The sequence below is a fragment of the Antechinus flavipes genome, chromosome 3 (genome assembly GCF_016432865.1).
Source record: "Antechinus flavipes isolate AdamAnt ecotype Samford, QLD, Australia chromosome 3, AdamAnt_v2, whole genome shotgun sequence".
Taxonomy (NCBI): Eukaryota; Metazoa; Chordata; class Mammalia; order Dasyuromorphia; family Dasyuridae; genus Antechinus; species Antechinus flavipes.
Window position 1 is genome coordinate 566,756,199 of NC_067400.1, and position 17,603 is coordinate 566,773,801.

General features: G+C 49.2%; 1 protein-coding gene across 1 annotated transcript in view; it reads right to left on the reverse strand.

Moving 5' to 3' along the window:
* Window positions 1–3,859: 3,859 nt before the first annotated feature.
* The window catches only part of RIMS3 (regulating synaptic membrane exocytosis 3), a 28,965-nt gene continuing 15,221 nt past the window's right edge, over window positions 3,860–17,603 (reverse strand). The window contains 5 exon segments of the mRNA XM_051987793.1: window positions 3,860–9,624; window positions 13,143–13,282; window positions 15,117–15,218; window positions 16,849–16,932; window positions 16,935–16,960. Coding sequence (XP_051843753.1) covers window positions 9,412–9,624; window positions 13,143–13,282; window positions 15,117–15,218; window positions 16,849–16,932; window positions 16,935–16,960 — 565 coding nt within the window. The 3' untranslated portion in view covers window positions 3,860–9,411.

Sequence of the window (17,603 nt, forward strand, 5' to 3'; positions counted from 1 at the left end):
TGTGTTTGACTATGTGTCTGTATTTGTAGGTCTCTCTGGACCATCTTTGGATACCTGGCTTTCTAGAGGTAGTGAACAGCCTGGAGATCGTGGCTGGGTCTAAAGAGGGAGCTCTGGAAATCACTTTACTTCCTTAGTGTCCAGTGTCTTTAGATACAGTTACTAAGGACCAGGACCATAAGTAGAAAGGCTATCATCTCGACATAACAAGGTAGAAGATGTATATTGTAGAATATATATACTCAGTCTGTATATTGAAAGTCAAATTCAGAAGTATCTCTAATGACCACCAGCCTTAGAAGGAATTGGAACACAGGCCAGAACTAGGAGTTATGTTGGAGAAGCTGTGCGCTACAGCCACAGAGCAGTTAAGTGGCCCGAGCTTGGAGTAGCCCTCTCTCAAAAGCAGGTTGAGGGGAGTGGGGTGGGGGGGGCGCACAGGGCCACTAGGGGGCACCAGGAGGGAGCATCCTTGGACCAGCCCTGAAATCAGGGAGTGGGTGGAGCTAAAAGACTATCAATCAATCGTGGCCTTTGCTCTCAATATTTTGAAGGGGTACTTTTGAGGGCCAGACTGGGAGTCCAAAAATCTACCCAGCAGTTGTGTCTGTCTTTGGGCAAATAGCATCTCTGAGCCCTAGATAACATCATGACTTTATAATAAATATGTCAAGTAGAAAGAGGAGGGGAAAATCTGCCTTTGGAAAGTCTGAGGGGCCAAAAAGATGGCAGCCATGAATGAAGTCCCCAAGAGCATCGTTCTTCTAGAAGTTATGCAGTAGGAAGATGAGGCGGAGAAATATCTGGGGCTTCAGGAAAAGGGTTGTATGTTCATTTATTTTAAGCTTGAAGGCCAACTCCCTCATTTTACAGATGAACACCCATATTTAAGACTCAAGTGACTTATCCTGGGTCACAGAGATAGTAGGCATTCTCCATCTTGCCATCATGAGATGAAGCACTGTCTTGGAAAAAGAACTGCACTCGTGTTTTGGTGTTTAATCCCAACTTTGCTCTTTCTACCTGCATCTGTCTGAGCTCTGTTTTTTCATCTCTAAAGTGAGTGTATGTCAGAGCTAGAAAGGACCTTGGAAATTTTCCAGTCCAATAGGAACCAGCTCTGAGACTTCATGGTGACACATGCCCAGGAGAAGACATGGCAACACCCCCCTAGTGCTCTCTTGCTTACACCTTCCTGCCTCTCATGTGGAGCTTTGGAATGGCTCTAACTCATCTGCAGCTGTCGATGTTTTCCGTTTCACAGGACAGATCATTCAAAGGAGGCATCCAACAAACCACTTTTCAGACTTGACTTTAATCATCCATACTTGCTGCCCAAATACTGTACATGCAGGGAGAAGCCGTAAAAAGAATTTTCTCCTTGGGGAAATTGGCAAGAATATCGTACAAAAGAGCATGCACCCCTTCCTGGCCCTCAGCCTGCTGCACAGAACCACAAAAATACGCATGTTCACAAGATCTCCCCATACACACACACACACACACACACACACACACACACACACACACACGAGATACATTACAGACCACAGCCCTAAAATACCTTTTGCTTTTTTATCTTATTAGTACACTAGGTAAATTCCCATAAGTCCCTCCAGACTTTGGAGATTTTTTTTTTTTAATTTTAACTCTTCCTTCACACTGATTTTCTAGAATTGGTCATTGCAACTCTTACTTTTTGCAAACCAAATTTAATTTCACTCTTTGAAAACAGCTTCCCAATTTTTTTTTCCAGCCATAGAACCCATGGGAGCTTGAAATAAGAGCGAGGTAACTGGGGAGTACTTTTCTGAGCATCTGGGATACCCTTGACATAAAACTGATTTAGGAAATTGAGGAAAAAATAGAGGCAATTGAGCCCATTTTCACATCAAAATATTGCCATGTGCATTGGCAGTTGATTTCAACTCAGTGTGTCTGTCATCTGAGAACAATCCACATCCAGGTCTAGAGAAGTTTATTACCAGGTTAATTGAAGGCGCTGATTTTTTTCAGCCACTGACTCTAAGTCACTGACAATCTTGTCAGTGGGAGGGGCACTCATTCTATACGGAATCCTCAGAGAATATGATTATGAGAATTAATGTACTTTTTATTCATGATATACTGGACAGGCAGTATAGCTTAGTGGGTTAAAGGACCAGCCAACCAGAACCAGGAAAATCCGGGTTTCTAGTGCTACTCTGACACATTTAACTAACTTTGTAAACCCCTCAATGATGCTTCCCTTCCCATAGTGTGTTCTAAGATTCTAAGTTGCTGAACAATTATCTTTTCACCAGATATCTTCAATACGTGAAATCCCATGCCTGGATATATTCTAAAGATTCATCTTTAGACCACAAGGTGATGCTGCAGCCAAAACAAATGATATTCAACTCATGGAATTACTGTCATAAAGGGGCTTCTAAAGACATCGGTAGAGAGAGATTCCCCCCTTAAACACCTGGTGAAATCATAGATCTTTAAAAGGATATTTTAGAATTGAGAAATATCACTAGTATGATAATCTCTAGGAAACCCTATTCACATACCATGGGGAACATTACCCATCCTGATTTGGAAAACCAGGTGGGGCTGGGGAAAAGAGTATCTTGGCAGAGGAGAAATGGTTTTAACAACAAAAAAAGAAAAACAAAGCTTTTGTTGAGCTGATTGGCAAGGGCTGAGCTCCTTCTCCCCTTCCCCACTCCCAAGATATAATTTCAGCATTTTCACGAAGGGTTCTCACAGAGAAGACCAGCACCAGGATGGTCCCTGAACCCTAGCACAAGTTTATAAACAGTGGCAGGGAGAAGATTAGGACACATTAGCACCTCGAGACTTAATTTTTCAGCAGGACTGGGATGCCTTTTGAAGATACCTTTTATCTGTTATCTTGGTGGGAAAAGGGAAGGAGACAAAAAATAGTTCCCTCAAAGGAGGGCTATAAAGTTGAACCAGTAGAAATTTTTGGTTTTTCTCTTCAAAAACATCTGGGCACTGGTGTTACCAGCTGGTTTCTCTAGGAGGTGGTATCCTGGATGGTGGGTGGGGGCTGCCATACTCCCTCCTCACCTTCATTCTGACTGGAAGGGACCCTTAGAGATGTTCTAGTCTTCACTGGACGGGCCCTTTAACCATCATCTAAGTCAACATCCCCACCCTATTTGACAGACAAACTGACGCCCGGAAAGGGACAGCGGCGGAAGTAAGGTCACCCACACCCCGAGTTAGCGGGAGGACGCAGGGCGGGGTTCTGGGACTCCCCAACGCCTCCTCCACTCTCGGGATCGTGACCGTCCTGCTCAGCACCCCTCCCTCCGTGGACAGCTCCCCAGGGACCAGCTCTCCTTTCCTGGGAGTCTTCTTTCCCCCTCCCCCTGCCTGCTATCAGCGCCCCCTGCCGGGGAGGCTTTCGATCCCAACGCATCCGGAAGCTGAGCTGCTCCGAGGCGCGTCTGAGGGGCGGGGCCTCTTTCACCACCGTGGGGGGGTGAGGGGGGGGGGATGCTGGGGGTTTCCCTGACGTCTGTGGCAGTGTGAAGGGAGGAGGAGGGACGAGGGGGGTCGGGGGAAGGGGACAGGTTTTTCTTTGCTACACAGAAAGATTGAGCCCTTTTAGGAGAACAAGGCCACCGGCATCAAAGTGCTCCCAATCACGAGGCATCGGGGCGACTCAAGAGCGGCTCTCTCCGGAGGGAGCCGCGGCGCTCTCTTTGGCATCGCTCGGAGACTCGGCGTCTCTCCGACAGAGCAACCTTTTCCCAGCAGGGCCCGGGCCTTTCGGTCAGCGTCCAGGCCTCGGAAGCCCCCGCGGTGGGAACTGGAGGAGTCATTACAGAACATCACAGACGTATTTTCGGATGCAGCACGTGATTCTTTGCAGAAATTTTTTTTTTGCTTTTTTCCATTCTCTTTGAAATGGAAACATACAGACATGAAGGGGAAGGGAGGGGCGTCGCAGAGAGCAACAGAGAGGCCGACAAAGATGGATGCCCCATCTCCTTCTCGGACTGAGGAACATCGCTGAGGCACAGAGTAGTGTCTCCTTCCATTGCGCCAAGGAAGATAAGCTCTGAAAGGAGATGGCGACAACGGCGCTGGGGACATTTCCTCCCGGTCCCGGGCTTTGGACAACGCCACAGAACGCTCCCCGGCTCGCTGGGTCACCTTCCCGAAAGCCTGAGGCGGCCGCTGAGCTCGGCCCAGCGCCGCGTCCCCGTGGCTTCCGTCCCCGGCTGCAAGACACAGACAGGATGATGGAGGCAGTAGAACAGCCGGGCCCAAGCCGCGCCGCCATCTTTGCTTAGAAAAAGGTGAGGTATCCTGATACGCAGAGAGCCTCGGTGGGAGGGGGCCAGCGGAGAGGTGGAGAAGACCCCGGCGGGACCACGGGGCTCGCAGCATTGCTTCTGGCCGCTTGTGCTACATCTCGTTTCCAGAGGACTCTGCTCGGAAGCGCGGGCCTCCAGACCCTCCGTCTGCTTCCTCCGCACCGCAAGCAGCTCTCTGCTTACTGGGGTTTCCCGGGAGCAGCAAGTCCAGCCCATCAGCCCCAGTGAGTCCGGGGTGAATGAGCTACAGGGTTTCCGCTCCATGGAGGACCCGGTTTCCAGGCCTTGCCCCTGAGAAATGCCAGCATTCCCCAGGACGTGAGCCAGACGCCAAGAGATGATCAGTATATTCCATTCTCCAAATTGAAATGGGTAGGACGGGGAGGATTAAGCGTCCTGGAAATGGTCTCAACCAGAGTTCCAAGGAGAACCTGCCCCCATCTTTTCCAGCTGTGCTTCTTTTTGTAGATTTCCCTCAAGGGACCCCTGCTTTCCCTCAGAATAGAGTTTGCTGCTTCTTCCAAAGTCATTCCTGAGAGCCATCTGACATTTTTAAAGCTATCCCCTCCAACCCAACAAAAATATTCACGGAAACCTGGGGATTCAGGACAGGGTCTTCAATTTTTATGGCGATGTTGCCTCAAGAAATAACTCCTTAGCTACCCAAGCCAACATTCTGCTGACCTCCTTTGTAAGAGGCTCACCTCTTGTCCTAAGTGTATCCGATTTCACAGCTATCCAATACCCTCTCCTAAAAGACACACCCCTAGGCACTTGCCTATCTCCAGGCTCTGCCATGGGGCTCCTGCCTCCTTCCAATCCTGGGCTGTGGCCGGACAAAGGAATGGAAGTCCAGACCAAGCCGTGTCCATGCACAGACCCCGGGACTAGCTCCTTCCTCTTGCCTGTGATGACATTTGGCCAACCAGCTCATGGGCTCACAACACTGGTTGTTGTGACGAGAGAGCAGAGGCAATGCCTGCTTCCTACCCCTTCTCAAAAGGTCCCACTTCCTTAAGACTACAAGGGGAAGATCCGGAGGGCCGCCCCAGGCTGGAGCCACGCCAGCCACATCTGGCCCCTAGGCAGTGGACATGAGGTCTGGATGTCTCTGCGCCCCTCACAGATGGGACAGCCTGCACGGAGGCCTCCCTGATCGGTACTTGCTATAAAGTTTAGAACCCCCACGTTGATGCTACAAACATCCACAAGCAACATCTGTTTGCCTCTACAGACCATCTACACGCCACACAGGTATACACACAGGTACACGAAGGTGCAGAATGACCCCAAGTTCTCACACACTCTTGAGAAAACAAGTTACACTGTGCAGGTGGTTAATATGAATGGGTTTCCAAGAAAAAAGGGTGGTTGCCCTTTCATCAGAGGATTGGTTGATGGGAACACAGACCCACCTCCCATGGGGCCTTTATTCCAGGCACTAAGAAATGGAAAACTGACCGAGTCTGGTAAGGGCCAGACTTCAGGTGGCTGTGGAGCAAGGACCTGGCATCCTGGCTGACCCCTCCTCAGCACCACCCCTTCCGGGACCTCCGGCCCACCCAAGGCCAGCACTTGTGAATAACGGCTCTGAATGTGAACACATTAGGCTTCAGGAGGGCCCTAGCCCGTGACCACACTGTCCTAGAAGTCTCAGCTCTGGGTGCGATCACACACTTCCTGTGCACTGCCCACTCCCCTACCCCCCAGCTCCCACCTAGCTGGAGGGAACCTCAGAAGTCATCCGGTCCAGAGATTATCTCGTGTCTGGTGACCCAGACTTCATTTGAGATGATCTCTAAGGTCCTTTCCAGGTATAGATCCTATGGCTTCCACTGACCCACTCCCATGGGGAGCCCATGCCATGTGAAGCCACTCTGATTTATCACCTTACAGGCAGCAGAGGCACAGCCATGGTTAAAGGAGCTGACTTTAAAGCCAAGATGATTTGGCCATAATCTCTCTCCTTCTCCCATGGAAACCTGCCTCCCTGGTCCTAGTGCTGCTCTCTTGAGATCTAGCAGGCTACGGACCCAATTCCTCCTTCCCTCCATCCCCCCAATCTTCTTCAAACCAAATTACTCCAGTTCCTTTTGTCAGTCTTCTAATGGATATTATACGTCCCCTCCATCCTGATCACTCTCCTTTTGGATTCCAGGTAGTCAGCATCCTTCCTTAAATGTGGGCCTTTCCCTATCCATCCCCAGGTTGGCACTGATCCCAGGCAGTACCTCCCGAGGGGTACCCGCTCTAATGATGGCCGCGCCAGCTGCACCCAAAGACTACCAAGGTCATCAACTGGCATCACCACCCGATTGGCCCTAGGTGACTGCAGGCTGTGAGTATACCACCCCAAATTGACCAAAGGGTCTTGGGAGAATCCAAAAGGGATGGTGAGAACTTGGAACAGACTGTGCTTGTCTGAGAAAAAGACATCCCTTCACTGCACCACCTATTAGTGACCAGAGTAAGGACATTAACTACTTGTGACAAGACCACCCTCGAACCGTCTTTGACATGGGACAAAAAAGCATCATCCCAGCCCCTTCTCCAGCCCTCGGGAGAGAGGGGAAGAGCTCGTCTTATTTAGCAGGGTACGAATGGTTTTGTCCTTACTGGGGGCTCCCATTCTTCAGTCTGGCTGGCAAAGCTCTAGGATTGTCTGAAAACATTCCTTCTCTTTGCCCTTGCCACCTGCATCTGACAGCATATGTGTGTGCCCAAGTGCGCGCACACACACACACACACACACACACACACACACTCTCTTCCACTATCAGGACATCTGGCCAGAGTTCAAGTGTTATAGACATCAATTGTTCCTTGTGATTCTTGGGCCTATCTAGGTCCCCTGTTGAAGGGTACCACTGGAGCCTCTGATGGCCTTTTGCTCTGCTTTGGGAAAAGTTTGGCCCAAAGCAGTCAGAACCCTTCCCCTAGCTGCTCTCAAACACCATCCTTAACTCCATTTCCCCTTCACCTGTTGAAGAACATAGACCTTCCTTGTCTTCCTAAGCCAAGAAAGGGAAATTCCCTGGAATAAAGCTTCAAAGCTACAGACCACAAGGAAGGTGACCTGTTCCTGCTGCCCTGGGTCTGCCTTATATTCTTTCAATCAGATAAATGCTTAGCCTCCAGCCCAGAGAAAACCTTGCAAGGACTCGTCAAACATTCCCAAGACTGGATCCTGAGGCAGCAGATCACCCAGTAGTGATCTTATGAGACCCAGCACAGTTGGGGTGGGTGGGGTGGGGTGGGGCTTGTTCCTATGTTCCAAGCACTTCACTTATTCCGGACCATCTTCCCCAAGTAAATGAGCAAGGTGCCTGCGGCTAGATGGCATCCAAAAGTGCAAGGGCTTTTCTAAGGTCCTATGATTCAAGCACAGCTTTGTTCTCCATAGAAGTCTGGACGCTTTGCTCAGAGCTAGCCTGCATCCCTCCCAGACACACAAATATCTTCCTGGATAAGCTCTGGCCAGAATCCATTAGGGAGTAGCAGGGGGTCAAAAGAGACAAGGACTTGTGGAGTGATACATATTGCTTGCTAAAGAATTGGTGGTCTTGGTAGTCCTAGGGGTCCAGGGTGAGAACTGAGTTGCTTCACTCCTGGGAGAAGAGTCGAGGACCCCCTTCCCTGAGGAGATCCTCAGAGACAAGAGGCGCAAGTGCTGGAGACAGTCAGGCACAAAATAGGAGGGGCTTAGTGCCAGAGAACTGAATAGATGGGGGCCCCCCTTGGGCTTTGCTCTTATCTTTGGTGGAAACACTTCCAAACCCAGATTCTGATGTCAGCAGTCGCCTGAGTCACCCACAGAACTAAAGGGTTTTCTTCAGGAATGATCCCCCTCCAAGATCATGGGGGGACTGGCCGTGTCCTTCTGAGCCGCAGCTCAAGGTGGGCAGCTGGACATCACTCTTCTGATGGGCTCAAAGCCATTCTTGGAGAAGCTGTTCTCTGGCCATTAGCCAAGGCCCCAGGTGGACAGTCTCCTCCTGAGTCGAGAGGGGGGATCAGAGCGCGTAGTGGGGCTTGTTTGCTGTTTTGGGACAGCCATGAAAGACCCTTGGCATCTCCTGGCAGCCACTCGGGAATGGAGGATGTTTCACATGCAAGGAGGGCAAGTGATGGATCCGGGACCATCCACAGAGGCGTAATACTTGGCTTCTGAAGCGCTCCAGGCCCCTTCTTTCCTCGGGAGCCTTGCCCAATGCACGTGCTACATGCTACAAGATGCATTGAATGAGGTGCCAGTGCTGAGGGAAGATGCTCAAAGAGGGGGCAGAGGCTCCTGGTCGGGGAGGACGCCCCAGCAGGGCTGCAGCAAGGGTGAGGTCTGCCTGCGGCAGGCTACATCGGGTGCTACATTCCCAGAAGGGAGGGCTGGGCCGACAGTGCTGAAGAGAGTTCATTTGGTCAGGTCTTTTCCTAGAAGGAAAAACAGGTGGGAAAACAGCACAGTGGAAGGGAAACTGAGGATGCTCACATCACAAGCAATGGAGTCAGGCGGATGGACAGACGGCGGAACAGTCCCCCTCCTCAGAGACCCTCGGGAAAGACAGCACAAACGGAACTCTGGCTCTTTAGCCAAGAGACATGATGACATGGGGGATGGACCGTTGCATTCGCTGGGTCTGGATATGCAGGACATGGCCTGGTCTCTTTAACTCTGGACATATACCCATATATATGTACTTGGACTGGATACATGTGCATACATAGAAATGTAAAAACAGACACATATACATATAGGTATACTGAAACATGTACACATAGATATATACATGTACATGGATTGTGTCCACACACATAGATACCCAGAAATGTACACATACACACACACACACACACACATACACACAGGAGTCTGCTCCTGCCTGCTGAGATGGCCCAGACAGCAAAATCTGTAGGCCAGTAGAGCATGAGGAAGTTGTTCTAGGAAGAGATGGCGAGATTCTATGTACAGTGAGCCACCTGGGTGAGGGCAAGGAGGCCAACCCACATCCCTCCCCACACACACACCCTGGCCCCCCATCGCCGACCTCCCCTTCCTGTGGTCCAGGTCCCCATCTTCCTAGGAGCACGAGGGGCTGGTGGAGCTCTCGAGGGAAGATTGGGAGAGACGCCGGGTGAGGGCCCCCAAGGTAGAGTCGGCCACAGAAGATGTGGGGAAGAGTTTGTACCAGCCAGTGACCACGTTGCTCAAGTCCAGCTCTTCTAGCACAATCTGGGCCATTCCCATGAAACACTTGTGGTCCATGCGCCCATAGTCTCCCCAGACAATCACCTGCAAGGAGAAAAGGAGGAAGGAGCTGAGAGTCTACCTGCCCCTGTCTTTTTTTCATTGGAAATACTTCTGTTCCTTTCCTGAATGCTTTCGGGATATGCCCAGGTCTCCCCAGTTCTCAAAAAGCCTTCCCAGATAGGCCTGACCATCCCCTCCAGCTGTTGTCCCATCTCTTTCCTCCTCCCTGTCTCAGCCAAACCCTTCACAAGAGTCATCTATACCGGTCACCTATAGTTCCTGTTCTCATCCATGCTTCTGAGCCCTTCACCATCTAGCTGCCACCCTCAGCGTTCACCAGACACTGCTCTCTCCAAAGTTACTGCTGACCTCAATTGTCCATTCTAGGGGCTTGTTCTCAGACCTGGCCTTTCCCACCCTCTCCTGGAGACTCTCCCTTCTGAGTCTGTGCCACTTTCCTGTCTCTGTGAATGCCCCTTCTCAGTCTCTTTCTCAAGATACCCATCCAGCCTTTCCTTACAGCTTTGTCCCGGCTACCCCATTTTCTGCATCTTGGCCCATCACCACTCATCCTGACGTTTATCTTCCTTTGGACTTTGATGGCTCCAAGGGAGAATGAGAGTGATGACTTTGTGCCTCCCTTAAACCCAACACCATGCACATAGTAGGTATTTATGAATTGGTCGATGGGTAGAATATAGGATTCAGGTCTGGGAAGGGCTTTGGAGAACATTTTGTTCTTAACTTGACTTTTAAATTTTTTTTTTTGTAACTATATTTTAATGTAATTGGTTACTTTCGTGCTCTTATGGATTTTATTTTGGTATTTAAAAAAGATGATCCTAAAAAGGGATTCATAGGCTTCATCAAACAACTAAAGGGTCTAATAGTATAAAAAAGTTTAAGAAAACTCCCCCTCCATATTCTCATTTTGCAGATAAGGAAACTAAAAAGTCACATATGGGGAGAATAAGGAGGCGGCTTGGGGTTGTAAGTGGTCCTTTTTCCAGTCTACATGTTTGTGACAAATCCCATGTATGATGGGAAAATTCAGTCTAGTGTGATACAGACCATTCTGGGACACCATTAATAATTTATTATTATGTATATTTTTTATTATTATTGTATTAATATATGTATTATAATTAATTCTATAATAAATAATAATAATAAGATTATCCCTGAATCTATCCCCATTTTCTTTTTCTTGCCCCCTCCTTGGCCTCCCGGCTGGGAGTTAAATTAAGTTTTGGGAACCCTGGCAGTGACAGTCACAGGAACTCAAAGGATCTAGCCCCAGCAGACTTTGGGATTCATTGAACCATGTCAGCTTCCCAGGGCCTCAACTCCTTCTTGAAATGGATTCACAGGGGGACCTTTGTCTTCAGCCCCAAGGCTTGCTTTTTCACTAATTTCTAAATTCCCCTTGATCTCTAACTCTTAGCTGGAGTCAGTGAACTCCAACCTGTGTGGGAAATCTGCCAGTCTTCCTCCTCCTCTTCCACTCAGTTATTTCAATTAACCCTAAATGCCTTTGCCATATTTTTCCCTCTCTTCTCTCCTACTTATCCTTTCCCAGCTCCTCCCTCAATCATCAAGGTACAAACTCTAGGATTATATAAAAGAGAAAACAGAATCTGCAGGTTGGAAATTAAAACAGTGGAAAGGAGAGAGCCATTGATTTGGGGATTTGGAGTCCCAACTCTGATCTGTGTAATCAAAACACTTAAATCCTGTCCCTGGGCAATGTACTTTATTTCTCTGAACCTTAGTTTCCTCATCAGTATAATGGGAACAATCTACATAAAAGATCTTAATAAGGGCCTACCACATGCCCAGCTCAGTACTTTACTATGTAGCTAGTCATACAAAGAAGACAGAGGGCACTTTTATTTTAATGGAGAAGACAAAGTATAAATCATTAGAGAATCACTTTGTAAACTTTAAAGCACTGTGGAAATGGGAGCTATTAATTACTACCATTAAGTCAAGTCAAATCTACTTCAGAGGACACAATTAATTTCCATACAGAAAATCTAGCTAGGCCCATACTGGAAGGTACCTAAACTTTCTGACCTACTCTTTAACTCTCCCCTTTGGTCCAGATGCTTCTCTCTACACTGGAAACCTATATCCCCTAGTCTCCTGTTCCAGGTAGGAAAGGGAGTGCTGGACTGGAATCAGGGAGGCTAATTCAAATCCTGCTTGTGAGCCTCAGTTTCTATAAAATGGTCTGTGCCTGTTGTGGGGCAGCCCAATGGGGCCACTGTGCATGGAGCACCAGGCTTGGAGTCAGCAAGACTCCCTCTTCTAAATTCAAATCTGGCCCTACGGGGCATCTCGATGAAACAGCAAATAGAGCGCTGGCCCTGGAGTCAGGAGGACCTGAATTCAAATCTGGCCTCAGACACTTTCTAACTGTGTGACCGTGGGCAAGGCACTTCACCCTGTTTTCACCCTATTTTCCTCAGTTTCTTTATCTGTAAGATGAGCTGGAGAAGGAAAGGGCCAACCAGTCCAGTATCTCTGTCAAGAGCACCCCACATGGGACCACAGAGAGGTGATCAGACACTAGCATGAGAGTGCTCTGGCTAGATGGCTCCTCCTTCAGCACTGAACTGGGCAGGAAGCCTCCCCTGTCCATTTGCTCATTACGTCCCCTTCCTCGGGCTTCCAAAGAGGTACAAGGACACAATACCCGGGCTGCACAAGCAGGATCCCTCACACTTCAGGCCAAATGACCCCCTGAATTTGGGGACTGGATTCCCGCCCGTCCCGAGCCTGCCTCCTCTCCCTGCCTCTGGGGCTGTTGGCTAAAAAAGGCACATTCTTTTCCATCTGGCCCCAGAGGACCTGCCCTGCAGCCCCACTCACTCACAGACCCATTTCCCTTTGTGGAACTCTCTTCTTCTGCCTTACACTTATTCTATCTATAGTTATAATACTTATTTATCTTTATGTTGTGGTTCAGTCATTTTTCACTGTCTGACTCTCCGAGACCACATTTGAGGTTTTCTTGCCAAAGACCCTAGAGTGGTTTCCTTTTCCAGCTCTTTTGATAGATGATGAAACTGAGGCAAGCAGAGGGAAGTGACTTGCTCAGGGTCACACAGCTAATAAGTGTCTGAGGTCAGACTGAACTCTTTCTGACTCTCCAGGCCATTCTACCACCTACCTGCTCTCAGTTCAATTTAGTTCTGCTGGATTCAATTCAATAGAGTGCAAGTCAATGGGGCTACCTGTACGACCTTGTGTGAAGACCTTCAGTGAGCCACACCTCCTACTTCCTAAGGTAGCCCAAGCCATTCGGGCTCATTCCACTTGTGAGAATCAAGACTCCTCCCCCTGCACCCTAAGTTCCCTGGGCCCATCACCACCAGCTTCTCTTACCCGAGTCCTCCCCAAAGGTCCGTCCCCACCATTCCTGTGGAGGCCTTCCATTACTGAGCAGTGGGCCCGGTGTCCAGCACCTGCCCAAACCCACCCCCCGACAGGAAAGCTTGGTCCTTCCTACTGAAGCCCTGGCTGTACCCAGAACCCTCTGCTCTGAGCAAACTCACCTGCAGCACCTTTCCCTGGGGACCCTCATCAAAGAGCAGGGCCTGATGATACAGGGGATCACATGTCTTCTTGGCCACTCTCGTCTTCTTTTTGGCCAAGCAGACCCCATTCTCGAGCAGGTAAACCTTGATGTAAGTGGCTGGAGGAAAGACAGGGGTATGTCAGGTATGGTGGGCAGCCCGGGCTGTCAGGGACTCCCAGACCCCTCAATACCTGCCTTCGAGGGTGACCATTTCAGTTATCTGCCCCTATCTGGCAAGTGTGATCCAGTTACCCCCCAGTCACAGGGCCCTTCCCCCTCCCCCCCCCCGGCCCTGAGCTAGCCCATCACACTTTGGAACAGGTTCCTGATGGAAGGAAAATTTCCTTCCATCAATTTGAAATCTGTTTCCACGAAACATCCATTCTTTGCCCTCTGGGATGAAATTGGACAAATCTAACTCTTCCACAGAGCTTCCTTCTCTTTCCAAGGCTGAACATCCCACATCATCTGACCAGACACAAAACATCAAAGCCAGAATCTTTTCTCTGGATGCTCCCCATCTTATCCATCTCCTTAAATTATGGCGCTCAGAGCTGAAGATGCTCTTCTAAATGTGGGCTGACATGGTATTATGTAGCAGAACTGTCTGCTCTGATCCTAGGCGCTCGAACTCTCTTAGTGCAGCCCAAGATTGCATTCTTAACTCTTGGCTACCATTCCATACCACCGACTCTTAATGAGCTTGCTGTCCACTGAAACCCTCTGATCTTTTTTCAGGCAAAAAATATATATATAGACAGTTATGGCTAGCAGTATATTTGGGAAGCTGATTGTTATCCATGAGCCTTATTAAATATTTTAGACCTTTTAAGCCAACATTCAATCATTAATGACTACTCTTTTGTAGTCTAGCTTCTTCAATTCTGGGTCGCAACTCATGCAGGATTATGTAACTACATGTATGGGTTGTGAAAAATTTGACAACAGTACAAAGTTTCTGAACAAAACAACCAAAATCAATTCATAATCAAATGCGTAATGAATCTGGAGGAGTTCACGGCAACATTTGCCTGGATTACATTGGGTAACTCCACGACAGCCTTGGTTCTAAACATACATCCCGAGCACTTTGCACTGAACATGCACAAACTTTGCCAGAGACACCTTAGCTCAGCTTCGAGATGGGATCGCATAGAAATTTCTTAGGTGAAAAGAGGTTATAAGTGGAAAAAGTTTTAGAAGCCCTGGTCTGGTCAACCAGCTCACCCTCCTTATCTATATGTACTAGTCTAGCCACACATCCCTGCCCTGGGTCTTGTCCAGATTAATAAAATCAGGTAAATTACACTGAATTCTCATCTACCAGACTAGTAAACATGTTGAAAAACACAAAATGACAACTCAGAAATTACTTTTCTTTGATGAAGCTCTGCTGGCTTTTTTGTGCCCACTTTATCCTTTTCTAGATAATTTAGACAGTTCCTTCAAATGACACTCTCTGGGCCCAGCTCGGCCCATCCTGGGCAGCCTCTCAGATGCCCTCCTGCTCTTGGTCTTTTCCTAAAACACACTCCTCCAACTAGGCAAGGAGAAGCAGGCTATCCTGGTCCAGCCCTCCCCGGGGAAGCTGAATGACGGGCATTTGTGGGAGGAGTGCCCACAATTCCTTGCTCTCTTAGGCTACCAGGCTCCTCACTCTCTCAGAATTCCCCACCAGTCTCAGCCTGATAAAGGGCCTTAGAGATCTCATGCCTTCTCCCCCTCCTCATTTGACAAAGGAGGAAACTGAAGGCCTGGTCATAGAGCTGGCAAGTCCCAGAGCCAGAGGTTGGACCCAAATCCTCCAAGCTGGGTCATACCTCGAGCTCGGGCCATCTCAGTGATCTGAGAGTCAGGGCGGAAGCGGGGTTACAGAGACTTGGAGCTGGTCTGTCCACCACCCAACCCAGCCCCAGGACTTGAGACCTACCTCAGGCTGCATTAGCCTTACCTGGGAGGGACTTGGAGCCCAATTTGGGGGTCAGGCCTCGGGCCTCTATCACTTCCACCTCAAGCTGGCCGCTCCGGTCCATCATCGCAATATGAACATCCCCTGGACACCAACAGAGAGAACAATGAGGCAACTTTCTGCGGCCACAATTTTCTGTAGGTCGATCCCTACGTTCTTCCTTCCCATGACATAACAGATAATCCAAGGGACAAAGGCTGGGAAATTTCTCCAGTCACAGTAAATTACATGATCCAGTTTGTGCATCGTCCACATGTAATACGATTTGGGAGATGCGTGGGAATGGCTCCGGGGAGACAGACCCCTGGCTTGCTGGGCGGCACTTGTTGGCTGGGATCATTCTTTTTCCTCTGGCCGCCGAGCCGGAACCGGCTGACTCCTTAAAACCTCTGACTGGGGCGGTCTCTCTCCCCTTCCCTCATTCCCTGCCATCAGGTGACTCCCCAAACTAAGAAGGGGGAAGGGCCACCTCCCCCTCCTCTCAGACCACGGAGCCCCAAGAAATGGGCTTGGGCCTTTTGTCTGTTTCAGTTGTGCTTTGAGTTTCTAGGTATAGGAAGTGAGTCCCCAGCTGAGGAGCTCAAGGCAAGGGGATGCTGGAGTTCAGGATTACAGGGCAGCCAGCCAGCATTTATTTATTAGATGCCTGCTGTGTGCCAAGCCCTGGGCTAAGGGCTGAGAAACTTGGTGCAAGGATGCTAAAGACTTTGGACATAAGCATGGTGGCTTTGCGCCTAATCTATCTCCTTCCTCAGAGATTCAGGTGGTAGAGGAGGGGATTATGTGCTGAGGTGTCTCCACATTTTTGGCTGTGTCTTTGAAGCAAGTATTTCTTTGTAAAAGCTGATCTGAGTGTGGTCAATCTATGGTAAATACTTCAATGGAATTGGAGTATTTGGATTCCTAAAATTAGGGGAACACAATTTGTGGGGGATTTACCTATTGCAGAGAAGAGAGATCCCCTCATTGTCCATTTAAAGACACCAGACAGAGATCCTTGGGTAGGGAGAAGGGGTGAAATGTGACAGACCTGGCCCTTAAGCACATGGTTTGCGGGAAACCCTGGCTTGTTTTTTTTCTGTTTCCCCCATGGTTCTATTGAATGAAGGCTCCTTTCCTTCCCAACTGCCATCCGACATTCACTTGGGTAATCTAGACTCATTTTCTTAACAGTCCAGGACAAATAAAAAAGGAAGTAAAATGTGATGCAGAGAAATTACATCTCCAAACCAAAACAGAGAAGACTCTGGAATCAGCAAATGTTTGAGGGTTGTCCATAATTTTTACATCATTCAGCTTCAGGCTAAATTTGCCAAGTTGGTAGAGGGCTGTAAGGAGGGGGTTGGGTGGGGGAGAGCAGAAATTGTCTGTCTCTGTGTCTCTGTCTGTCTCTGTCTCTCTCTTCTCTTTACTCCCTTCCTTCCCTCCCTCCTTTCTTTCTTCTCCTCTCTCCCTCCCTCTCTCCGCCTCTCTCCCTCTCTTTTTGTCTCTCTCTGTCTTTCTCTCTTTTTTTATTATCTATCCACCTATCTATGTGCTAATGAGGGAGGGAAGTCAGGGGAAATGGAACATCCCAGCTCCTTTCACACCATCTAGTGATAAAATTAAGTCTCTGCTATTTCCAAGAGACAAGGCAGTGTCCCCTCACCCCCTAAGGAGAGAAGTGATAAAGGATGTGACCCTTGCCCCTTCTGGGTCACCTTAGGAGACTCACCCATCGGGGGCGTCCCCAGTGTCTGTCTCCCCACAATCTGGGCTGGCCCCAGGCCATCCAGGAAGTCACTGAAGTGGCTCTCGCCCCGAGCCTGGCGGTGGGGAAGATGAACCTGTGGGCAACAAGATCAAAAGGAAGCACAGGACAGGTTAGGATACCTGGGCATGTGAGGGCACAGGCACTTGGGGCCATGCTTCTCCTCTCCCGCAGCTTTAGTTTTTCCCCTCTGCAGAGCAGGAAAGGAGGGTGGAAATTCTGAGCCAGAAGAATTGTGTTCAAATGCTGATTCGGCAATTACTGCCTGTCTGAACTTGGATGGGTCAACTCTTCTGAGTCTCAGTTTCCTCCACTGTAAAATGGGGAAAACGGCACTGCTTGGATCCCTGTCTCTCAGGACCGATGCGAGGAAAGGTTCTGTGAGTGTTAGGGCCTGCGTATGCAGAAGGCCCGGCGCTAGGGGAGAAGCACATCTAAATAAACTGGCCTGTGCTCCCACAAGTCTGCAGTCTAATGGGGTTGGCTTGGGGACAGATGGCCACAGCATGGGGAGGAGCCTATTAGGCTACCTTGGTTTACAAAGGTCTCTTCCTCTCTGGACCGTATAGAGGTCAGGGGAGAAAGGGAAGGAGAATCAGAGAGAATCGACTCAGAAAACATCTAGTAGCCTCCTGTCCCCACTTTACAGGTGAAGGGAGAAATATCTAATGGGTCTGAGCCTGAAACGCTTTGACTTTTGCGGTGACATCTGGGACTTT